Here is a 12,515-nt window from a genome sequence, read left to right as displayed (position 1 = left end):
ACAATCTTTTTATGAAGCTTCTATTTCTTTAATTCTTAAAAAAGATAACAACCCTACTGAATGCGCATCCTATCGGCCTATATCCTTGTTGAATACGGATTTTAAGATTTTCAGTAAAATTTTGGCTATTAGACTAGAAAATATATTACCTCAAATTATTTCTGAAGATCAGACTGGATTTATTAAAAATCGCTATTCATCTTTTAACATTAGAAAATTAATTAATATTATTTATACCTCTTCATCTAAAATACCAGAATGTGTCATTTCTTTAGATGCTGAAAAAGCATTTGATAGAGTCGAATGGCCATATTTATTTAATACAATGCAACATTTTAATTTTAGTTCAAAATTTATATCATGGATTAAATTAATATACCATAAACCCTTAGCTTCGGTTTTTACCAATAATCAAAGATTCCCTTTTTTTCAGTTATTTCGGGGTACAAGGCAAGGTTGTCCTTTAAGTCCTTTATTATTTGACATTGCTTTAGAACCCTTGGCTATAGCTATTCGTGAATCACCCAATATTTTCGGTATTACCTGTGGGGAGACGACGTATAAGGTATCATATATATGCGGATGACTTGCTATTATATATATCTGACCCTGAAAGATCTATTCCTGCTATTTCTTCTTTGCTTGCTCAATTTAGTAACTTTTCTGGTTATAAATTGAATTTTAATAAGAGTGAACTATTTCCATTAAATATGCATGTTCCAACTTATAATCATGTACCATATAGAATTGTTACAGATTATTTTACTTATTTAGGTATTAAAATTACTAAAAAAACATAAAGATTTATTTAAAACTAATTTTCTCCCTTTAATCGATCAAATTAAGCAACTTGCTAATAGGTGGTCTCCACTATCTTTGTCTTTGGTAGGCAGAGTTAATGCCATTAAGATGATGATACTACCTAAATTTTTATATTTATTTCAAGCATTACCAATTTTTATTCCTAAATCTTTTTTTGATATGGTTGACTCTAAAATATCTTCTTATTTGTGGCAGAACAAAAATCCTAGACTAGGCAAAAAATATTTACAGAAGCCTAAGAAGGAGGGCGGCTTGGCTGTACCAAACTTAAGATTTTACTATTGGGCATTTAATATACGGTATTTAATATTCTGGACACAAGAATCGACTACAGCTGCTTGCCCACAATGGGTAAATTTGGAATGTAAATCTGTGCAAGATTTTTCACTGATCTCAATCTTAGGATCTTCACTTCCTTTTTCATTACTCAAAATGAATAAACAGATAACTAATCCCATAGTCAAGTATACATTACGAATTTGGTTTCAATTTCGTAAATTTTTTGGCTTGAATAAGTTTATGCTGTCATGTCCTATAATATCTAACTACTTCTTTCGGCCTTCATCTATAGATCATGCTTTTCTTTTATGGAAAACAAAAGGTATAACATGTTTTCGTGATCTGTTTTTGGATGATAACATTATGTCCTTTGAACAGCTATCTAATAAATATAATTTACCTAAAACCCATTTTTTTAGATATTTGCAAGTCAGAAATTTTCTGTATAATGAATTAAAGTCTTTTTCGAAAGAATGTCCATTGGACATTACAGAAAGAATTTTAGCCCTCAATCCTTGTCAAAAGGGTTTAGTAGCTATTATTTATAATATGATTATGAGTGTACAGCCAGATGTATCAGAAAAAATTAAGAAGGAATGGCAAGAAGAATTGCATTGTCCTATATCTACTGAGCAATGGGAAAAAATTTTATCATTGGCAAATTCATCCTCTATTTGTGCTAAACATGCCCTAATACAATTTAAGGTTGTACATAGAGCTCACATGTCTAAAGATAAACTTGCTCGATTTTATTCTCATGTTAATTCAACCTGTGACAGATGTCATTCTGATGTTGCTTCATTGACTCATATGTTTTGGTCTTGTCCTTGTTTACAAAATTATTAGAAAGATATTTTTAATATTATTTCAAGAGTTTTAAATATCAATTTCCAACCGCATCCTTTTACTGCAATTTTTGGTTTACCAATGATAGATAATAATCGTCTATCCGCTTCATCTCAACGAATGATTGCATTTGTTACATTAATGGCTAGAAGATCTATTTTACTGAATTGGAAAGAAATTAACCCTCCAACTGTATTTCAGTGGTTTTCTCAAACTATTTCTTGTTTGAGTTTAGAAAAAATTAGAAGCGTGGTTTTTGATTCTTCAGTTAAATTTGAGGAAACTTGGAGACCATTTATTCAACATTTTCATATGAGTTAAATAGTCTGATCCTGAACCTTACTGTTATTATCCTTAATTATCTGGATGGAGGTTCGGAGTTATCGGCACTACTGTATGTATTCAACATTATGCAATTGCCCGTGTTGGTTAGTTTTTTTTAAAGTTTTTTTTTTAAGTTTTCTTTTAGTTTTTTTGGGGGTTTTTTTTCTCTTCTTTTCGATTCTTTTACATTAATACTAGGCATTTGGGAGGCCTTATATATTGATTATTACATATCTGATTGTCTATTTAAACTATTAATTATGTACTCTCAAATGTTCTGTATTCATATTTCACTTATGTTTTTCTTAAAATTAATAAAAAGATTTAAAAAGAAAAAAAAAGAAAGGATGTAATAGAGAAATGGAGGTCATTTAAAGGTGAAATTTTGAGGGTAGAGAATGTTTATGTTCCTGTTCGGTTGAAAGGAAAGGTTAAAAGTTTGAGAGTGCCATGGTTTTCAAGGGATATTGGAAACTTGGTTCGGAAAAAGAGGGAGATCTGCAATAAATATAGGCAGCATGGAGTAGATGAGGTGCTCGAGGAATATAAAGAATGTAAAAAGAATCTTAAGAAAGAAATTAGAAAAGCTAAAAGAAGATATGAGGTTGCTTTGGCAAGTATGGTGAAAATAAATCCGAAGGGTTTCTACAGTTATATTAATAGCAAAAGGATAGCGAGGGATAAAATTGGCCCCTTAGAGAATCAGAGTGGACAGCTAATATGTGGAGCTGAAAGAGAGGGGGGAGATTTTGAACAATTTCCTTTCTTCAGTATTCACTAAGGAGAAGAATATTGAATTGTGTAAGGTAAAGGAAACAAGTAGGGAAGTTATGGAAACTATGACGATTAAAGAGGAGGAAGTACTGGCGCTTTTAAGGAATATAAAAGTGGATAAATCTCCGGGTCCTGACAGGATATTCCCTAGAACCTTGAGGGAAGTTGGTGTAGAAATAGCAGGGGCTCTGACAGAAATATTTCAAATGTCATTAGAAACAGGGATGGTGCCAGAGGATTGGCGTATTGCTCATGTGGTTCCATTGTTTAAAAAGGGTTCTAAGAGTAAACCTAGCAATTATAGGCCTGTCAGTTTGACGTCAGTGGTGGGTAAATTAATGGAAAGTATTCTTAGAGATGATGTATATTATTATTTGGATAGACAGGGTCTGATTAGAAATAGTCAGCATGGATTTGTGCGTGGAAGGTCATGTTTGACAAATCTTATGAATTTTTTGAAGAGGTTACGAGGAAAGTTGACGAGAGTAAAGCAGTGGATGTTGTCTATATGGACTTCAGTAACGCCTTTGGCAAGGTTCCGCATGGAAGATTAGTTAGGAAGGTTCAATCGTTAGGTATTAATATTGAAGTAGTAAAATGGATTCAACAGTGGCTAGATGGGAGATGCCAGAGAGTAGTGGCAGATAATTGTTTGTCAGGTTGGAGGCCGGTGACTAGTGGTGTGCCTCAGGGATCTGTACTGGGTCCAGTGCTGTTTGTCATATACATTAATGATCTGGATGATGGGGTGGTAAATTGGATTAGTAAGTATGCAGATGATACTAAGGTAGGAGGCTTGTGGATAATGAAGTAGGTTTTCAAAGCTTGCAGAGAAATTTAGGCCAGTTAGAAGAGTGGACTGAACGATGGCAGATGGAGTTTAATGCTGATAAGTGTGAGGTGCTACATCTTGGTAGGAATAATCCAAATAGGACATACATGGTAAATGGTAGGGCACTGAAGAATGCAGTAGAACAGAATGATCTAGGAATAATGGTGCATAGTTCTCTGAAGGTGGAATCTCATGTGGATAGGGTGGTGAAGAAAGCTTTTGGTATGCTGGCCTTTATAAGTCAGAGCATTGAGTACAGGAGCTACCTGGACTATTCCTCTTCCCACCCTGTCTCTTGCAAAAATGCTATCCCCTTCTCACAATTCCTCTGTCTCTGCCGCATCTGCTCTCAGGATGAGGCTTTTCATTCCAGGACGAAGGAGATATCTTCCTTTTTTAAACAAAGGGGCTTCCCTTCTTCCACCATCAACTCTGCTCTCAAACGCATCTCTCCCATTTCCCGCACATCTGCCCTCACCCCATCCGCTCGCCACCCCACTCGGGATAGGGTTCCCCTTGTCCTCACCTACCACCCCACCAGCCACCAAGTCCAACGTATAATTCTCCGTAACTTCCACCACCTCCAACGGGATCCCACTATCAAGCACATCTTTCCCTCCCCCCCACTCTCTGCTTTCTGCAAGGATCGCTCCCTACAGGACTCCCTTATCCACTTGTCCCCCCCATCCCTTCCCACCAATCTCCCTCCTGGCACTTATCCTTGTAAGCAAAACAAATGCTACACCTGCCCTTACACTTCCTCCCTCACCACCATTCAGGGCCCCAGACAGTCCTTCCAGGTAAGGCGACACTTCACCTGTGAGTCGGCTGGTGTGGTATACTGCGTCCGGTGCTCCCGGTGTGGCCTTTTATATATTGGTGAGACTCGACGCAGACTGGGAGACCGTTTCGCTGAGCACCTACGCTCGGTCCGCCAGAGAAAGCAGGATCTCCCAGTGGCCACACATTTTAATTCCAGGTCCCATTCCCATTCTGATATGTCTATCCATGGCCTCCTCTACTGTCAAGATGAATCCACACTCAGGTTGGAGGAACAACACCTTATATACCGGCTGGGTAGCCTCCAACCTGATGGCATGAACATTGACTTCTCTAACTTCTGTTAATGCCCCTCCTCCCCTTCTTACCCCATCCCTGACATATTTAGTTGTTTTTTTTTCTCTCTCTGCCCATCACTCTGCCTGTTCTCCATCTCCCTCTGGTGCTCCCTCCCTCCCCCTTTCTTTCTCCCGAGGCCTCTTGTCCCATGATCCTTTTCCTTCTCCAGCTCTGTATCACTTTTGCCAATCACCTTTCCAGCTCTTAGCTTCATCCCATCCCCTCTGGTCTTCTCCTATCATTTCGCATTTCCCCCTCCCCCCACTACTTTCAAATCTCTTATTATCTCTCCTTTCAGTTAGTCCTGACAAAGGGTCTCGGCCCGAAACATCGACAGTGCTTCCCCTTATCGATGCTGCCTGGCCTGCTGTGTTCCACCAGCATTTTGTGTGTGTTGATGTACAGTATCTGTTTCCTACTTGGCTTCACATTTACATCATAAATACTTGTAAAAGTAAAGCTACAACGAACTATATTACATTAAAGTCTCATTAAAGTACAACATACAGTCAGAATCTACCTACGTCATCAACAGCTTTAAATACACTTCAACACAAACTTTCCAGCAATGCCTTCAATAGCGCAAGAAAATAAACCTCATCAACCATCATTTCTTTTAACAGAATCAGCGTTAACGTTTTTACTTCAACATATCAACTGTCATATGAACTTACGGCGTTGCTTCTATGATGTTTCTTAGTGGATAGAAATGGAGTTGTGCTCATGTTGATCCTGCACACGCAAGCCCCCGCCTTCCCATTTCTCCAAACCCAGAACTTACCCACAAGACGCGGCGAAACCGGGTGTGACGTCATCACATGCCGCGATACATCACAGATAATGAATTTACCTTCAACAACTGCAACGTAGCTATCAAACTTTAACTAGAAAATAGTTATAAATGAATTATTTAAAGCGAAATTGTAATAAAGCTAAATAAATGCCTTAAGGGCAACACAGTTTCCTATCATTAACCAAATTCTGAATCTGGCTTACAGCCTCCCTCTGAATCCCGTGCTAACCTTCTAAGTTAGCCTGTCATGCAGGATCTTGTCAAAGGCCTTGCAGAAGTCAATATATTTCATATCTACATAGTTATCTCTTTGAAAAATTCCAAAAGAATGAACAGATATTATGCTTTATGAAGACAGGTTGAGTGATCGTAGCCTTTTCTCCTTGGAGTGACGGAGGATGAGAGGTGACCTGATAGAGGTGTATAAGAAGATGAGAGGCATTGATCGTGTGGATAGTCAGAGGCTTTTTCCCAGGGCTGAAATGGCTGCCACAAGTGGTCACAGGTTTAAGGTGCTTGGGAGTAGGTACAGAGGAGATATATGGGTGAGTTTTTTTATTGAGAGACCGGTGAGTGCATGGAATGGGCTGCCGGCAACGCTGGTGGAGGCGGATACGATAGGGTCTTTTAAGAGACTTTTGAATGGGTACATGGAGTTTAGAAAAATTGAGGGATATGAGTAACCCTAGTAATTTTTACGGTAGGGACATGCTCGGCACAACTTTGGGCTGAAGGGCCTGTATTGTGCTGTAGGTTTTCTATGTTTCTATATGACCTTCCATGCACAAAATCATACTGACTATTCCTGATCAGGCCTCGACAAACCAAATGATGATAGATCTTGTCCCTCGGAATTCCCTCTAGTAGCAACCCGAGAAATGAAGTCAGCCTTTATTTCCTGGCCTTTCCTTGCTATCCTTCTTAAATAATGGAACAATATTAGCCACCCTCCAGTTTTCTGGAACTTTACCAATGGCTAATGACAAAGCAAATTTCTCTACAAGGCCTCCACAATTTCTTCTCTGACCTCTCATAAGGTCCGGGATGCACTTGGTCAAGCTCTGGGGATTTGCCCACTTTAATGTGCTTCAAGGCTGTAGGCCATATATGTCAAACTCAAGGCCCGCGGGCCAAATCCGGCCCGTGGTGGAATTATCTTTGGCCCGCGAGATAATATCTAATTACTATTAAAGCTGGCCCCAGTAATCGAAGCGCCTATGGCGTATGATATGGCTAATGCTGAGTTTATTCAGGCACCAGGTTTTCAGGGTTTTTGGTGTTTATTCGGCAGTCTTGCTCGGCAGTCTTCTTCATAAGAAACGGAATTTGTAAAGTGAAACACTTTGTAGTTATAGCAGAGACTGAGACATGAGAGCAGGCTGAAAAAACGGAGGCAACGAAAGCTGCGTTCGCACGTGTCCAACTGATCCGGCCCGCATGAAGCTGCATTTTGCTCAATCCGGCCCGTGACCTAAAATGAGTTTGACACCCCTGCTAGGCAGCTCTTCCCTTATAATATACATACAATCCAATACCACAGTTAGTACGATGCTATTATAGCTCAAGGCTTTGAAGTTCAGAGTTCAATTTCAGCTTTTACCTGTAAAGAATCAGAATCAGGTTTATTATCGCCGCCATCTGATGTGAAATTTGTTAACTTAGCAGCAGCAGTTCAATGCAATACATAATCTAGCAGAGATAAAAAAGTAATAATAAATAAAATAAACAAGTAAATCAATTATGTATATTGAATAGATTTTTTTTAATGTGCAAAAACAGAAATACTGTATTTTTTTTAAAAAGTGAGGTAGTGTCCAAAGATTCAATGTCCAATTAGGAATTGGATGGCAGAGAGGAAGAGGCTGTTCTTGAATCGCTGAGTGTGTGCCTTCAGGCTTCTGTACCTCCTACCTGATGGCAACAGTGAGAAAAGGGCAAGTCCTGGGTGTTGGAGACCCTTAGTAATGGACGCTGCCTTTCTGAGACACTGCTCCCTGAAGATGTCCTGGGTACTTTGTAAGCTAGTACCCAAGATGAAGCTGACTAGATTTACAACCTTCTGCAGCTTTTTTCGGTCCCGTGCAGTAGCCCATCCATACCAGACAGTGATGCAGCCTGTCAGAATGCTCTCCACAGTACAACTGTAGAAGTTTTTGAGTGAATTTGTTGACATGCCTAATCTCTTCAAGCTCCTAATAAAGTATAGCTGCTGACTTGCCTTCATTATAACTAGATCAATATGTTGGGACCAGGTTAGATCCTCAAGATCTTGACACCCAGGAACTTGAAGCTGCTCATTCTCTCTACTTCTAATTCCTCTGTGAGGATCGGTATGTGCTCCTTCATCTTACCCTTCCGGAAGTCCACAATCAACTCTTTCGTCTTACTGACATTGAGTGCCAGGTTGTTGATGCGGCACCATTCCACTAGTTGGGATATCTCACTCCTGTACGCCCTCTCGTCACCACCTGAGATTCTACCAACAATGGTTGTATCATCAGCAAATTTATAGATGGTATTTGAGCTATGCCTAGCCACACAGTCGTGTATATAGAGAGTAGAGCAGTGGGTTAAGCACACACCCCTGAGGTGCACCAGTGTTGACCAGCAAGAAGGAGATGTTACCACCTATCCTCACAGATTGTGGTCTTCTGGTTAGGAACTTAAGGATCCAATTGCAGAGGGAGGTACAAGGCCCAGGTTCTGCAACTTCTCAATCAGGATTGTGGGAATGATGGTATTAAATGCTGAGCTATAGTCAATGAACAGCATCCTGACGTACATGTTTGTGTTGTCCAGATGGTCTAAAGCCGTGTGGAGAGCCACTGAGATTACGTCTGCCATTGACCTATTGTAGCGATAGGCAAATTGCAATGGGTCCAGGTCCTTGCTGAGGCAGAAGTTTAGTCTAGTCATGAGCAGCCTCTCAAAGCATTTCATCACTGTAGATGTGAGTGCGAACAGGCAGTATTTATTAAGGCAGCTCACATATTCTTCTGAGGCACTGGTATAATTGTCTCCTTTTTGAAGCAAGTGGGAACTTTTGCCCGTAGCAGTGAGGGGTTGAAAATGACCTTGAATACTCCCGATAGTTGGTTGGCACAGATTTTCAGAGCCTTACCAGGTACTCCATTGGGACCTTCCACCTTGCACGGGTTCACGCTCTTTAAAGACAGCCTAACATCAGCCTCTGAGACAGAGATCACAGGGTCATCAGGTGCAGCAGGGATCTTCACAACTTTAGTTGTGTTCTCCCTTTCAAAGCAGGCATAGAAGGCGTTGAGTTCATCTGGTAGTGAAGCATCGCTGCCATTCATGCTATTCGGTTTTGCTTTGTAGGAAGTAATATCTTGCAGACCCTGCCAGAGTAGCTGTGCATCCAATGTTGCCTCCGGCCTCTTTCAAAATTGTCTCTTCACCCTTGAAATAGCCCTCCGTAAATCATACCTGGTTTTCTGGTACAGGCCTGGGTTGCCATATTTGAATGCCACAGAACTAGCCTTCAGCAGATGACCTACCTCCTGGTTCATCCATGGCTTTTGGTTTGGGAATGTACAGTAAGTTTTGCGGGCACACACTCATCCACACAGGTTTTAATGAAGTCGGTAACAACTGCAGCATACTCATCTAGGTTTCAAGATGAATCCCTGAATACAGTCCAGTTCACCGATTCAAAGCAGTCCTGTATGCGCTCCTTTGCTTCCCTTGTTCATACCTTCTTGCTCCTCACTGCTGGTGCTGCAGTCTTCAGTCTCTGCCTATACTCAGGGAGTAGAAGTACAGCCAGGTAATCAGAGTTCCCGAAGTGAGGGCATGGAATAGTACAGTAGACATTCTTGGTGGTGCAGCAATGGTCCAGTGTGTTGTTTCCTCTGCTATTGCAAGTGATCTGTTAATGGTAGTTGCTTAGTGATTTTTTTCAGACTGACCTGGTTAAAATCTCCCAAAACGATGCAAGGCGTTAGGGTGTGCTGTTTTGTTCATGTTGATCCCATTGCTCAGATCATTTAAAGCCTGCTTGACATTGGCCTGAGGTGGAATGTAAACTGCTACCAGAATGACCCAAGAGAACTCGTGTCAGGTAAAAAGGATGGCACTTTACTGCTAGATATTCCAGGTCTGGTGAGCAGAATTGGGACAGTACTGATATATTTGTGCACCAAGAAGAGTTGATCATGAGACGTACCCCTCCACCTCTGCTTTTGAGAGAGACTATAGATCTGTCTTGATGGTATATTGTAAACCCATCAATCTGGATTGCTGCAACCGGTACAGAGCGGTTAACTAGGATTCTGTGAAACAAAGGACTCATGTGTACGTATTTCCTCTCTGTAGAATACATGGCTTTCCCGGGGCACTAAAGTTTCCTCCCACTTTCCAAAGACGTAATTGATTATTATATATTATCCTGTGATTAGGTTAGGGTTAAATCGGGTTTGCTGGAGTGACTCAGCTCAAAGGGCTGGTAAGGCCTATTCTATACTCTAAATAAATACAATAAAAATAAATACTTATTACCCTCATTTCTTTGGCATCCATGATATTCTCCTTCGTAAATAACAAGGAAAAATATACATTAAAAATCTCAGCCATCTCCTGCGGCTCCATGCATAGGCAGCCTTGAAGGTCTCTCTATAGTAACCCTTTTACTGTTAATATAACTGAAGAATTTCTTTGGATTACCTTGAGCCCAGCCTGCAAATCCATGTCGTTCCTCCTGTTTGCCCTCCTAATTTCCCTCTTAAGCCTGGTTTTAAACTTTCTCTATTCATCAAGGAATTCAATCATACCCTGTTGCCTAAAGGTGATGTACACTAAACTTATTATTGGCTTTTGAATATCATCGCACTTGTGGTACCTGGTTGTGGGCTTTCCATGTGGGAATATATTCAAAGTATTTTCAGATTTTTAAAGCCTTTTAACGGTCACTTTTTATTCCCCAGTGATATATTGGTAGGATACTGGTTGTGTTTATATCTATTTGGGTGAATGCTGGTGTAGAGATTTATTTTTGCATTAGATGTGGCGTTGTCGGAACATCTGCTGGCAGCCAATCTGATAGCAAGATACATAACATCCTGAGTCAGCTCAACAAATTTGACATAAATAAAAGCAGCACACACAAAAAAATGCTGGAGGAACTTCGCAGGTCAGGCTGCATCCTTGTTTCATGATTTATTATCAAGCAAAATAACAAAAGCTGTTTAAAGATTTTGTTTCTCACAATAGCTTCTCATTTTAATATGTTATTAATGAAGATGGTCAGTTTAAGATGCAAGCAAGCTGACTTATCACTGCACTGAGTAAAGTAACCATATGACTCTGACACTTTGCCAGATTCTGGTCTTATAGAACAGCAACTTGAAGAGGCAAGCCTCATGAGACGAGATTTTGAAGAAGGATGCAGGCAAATTAAAGCACTTGAGAAACAAATCAAAGCTGCAAAGCAAGAGAAAGAGGATCTTCAAAAGGTAATTGCATGTTCAAGTACTATTCACTTATCACTTCCAAGAAAGGGTGAGGAGGCTAGAATGTTAGAATATTTACCCGTGCAAATGTCTAATAAAATATTCCCAAGGCCAGCTATATACCTGACAATGACATAAAACCTGATGGGTCATGTTGTCTTCTTTTTCAGTCAACAGCAAAATAAAAGAAGAATCTCCTGAAATACTAGCAATATGCCACAATAAGTAGCAGAACCACAAACAGCATTTGAAAACACATTACAGATTGGTCATCCAAAAGAGAAAAGAACATTGGACTAATGGCTTAGTAACAAATCAATACAAGGCATTGGGTAGGCTATAGTGTGCCTAGCTTCTTGAGAGGTTTAATCAAGAGCCACAGAGAGCACGCAAACTAGAAATGAGAAAATATATATTAATGAGGAGGGACTGAAATGCCAGAGTCATTTCCACTAGAGAAACAGACAGACATACTTTATTGATCCTGAAGGAAATTGGGTTTCGTTACAGTCACACCAACCAAGAATAGTGTAGAGGTATAGCAATATAAAATCATAAGTAATTAAATAATAATAATAATAAGTAAATTATGACAAGTGGAAATAAGTCCAGGACCATCCTATTGGCTCAGGGTGTCTGATCCTCCGAAGGAGGAGTTGTAAAGTTTGATGGCCACAGGCAGGAATGACTTCCTATGACGCTCAGTGTTGCATCTCGGTGGAATGAGCCTCTGGCTGAATGTTACTCCTGTGCCTAACCAATACATTATGGAGTGGATGGGAGACATTGTCCAAGATGGCATGCATCTTGGACAGCATCCTCTTTTCCGACACCACCGTCAGAGATTCCAGTTCCACCCCCAGAACGTCACTGGCCTTGCGAATAAGTTTGTTGATTCTGTTGGTGTCTGCTACCCTCAGCCTGCTGCCCCAGCACACAACAGCAAACACGATAGCACTGGCCACCACAGACTCGTAGAACATGCTCAGCATCATCTGGCAGATGTTAAAAGACCTCAGTCTCCTCAGGTTCACTTAGCTTATGAAGCTAAGTGATTCATAAGTTTAAATTTATGGACAATTTTGATGATGAATATGAAAAGGCTACCATTTTGTCAGTTAGGTGAGTTATCCTGGGTCCTCAATTCGGATTGTCTTTAAGAGAAAAAGGTTAGAAGTTCATGATATTCACAGCAACTAACTAAATCAAAGATCACGATATTTCTTATGAAAAATTTTGGATTCTGTAAATTTGAAGA

The 12,515-nt window shown here is 40.0% G+C and overlaps 1 protein-coding gene across 10 annotated transcripts in view; it reads left to right on the top strand.

Moving 5' to 3' along the window:
* LOC140733174 (serine/threonine-protein kinase MRCK alpha-like) overlaps positions 1-12,515 on the top strand; it is a 575,430-nt gene that overhangs the window by 373,642 nt on the left and 189,273 nt on the right. For all 10 annotated transcript variants that reach the window (XR_012100237.1, XM_073056117.1, XM_073056119.1 and 7 more), the window contains one exon: positions 11,127-11,260. Coding sequence is in view for 9 of the 10 variants with exons in the window: in XM_073056117.1 (XP_072912218.1) it covers positions 11,127-11,260 (134 nt within the window). In the remaining variant the exon portion in view is untranslated. The remainder of the gene's footprint in view (positions 1-11,126; positions 11,261-12,515) is intronic.

The sequence above is a fragment of the Hemitrygon akajei genome, chromosome 9 (genome assembly GCF_048418815.1).
Source record: "Hemitrygon akajei chromosome 9, sHemAka1.3, whole genome shotgun sequence".
NCBI classification, from domain to species: Eukaryota; Metazoa; Chordata; class Chondrichthyes; order Myliobatiformes; family Dasyatidae; genus Hemitrygon; species Hemitrygon akajei.
The sequence above is the reverse complement of the archived record's forward strand: the minus strand, read 5'-3'. Positions and strand labels throughout refer to the sequence as shown.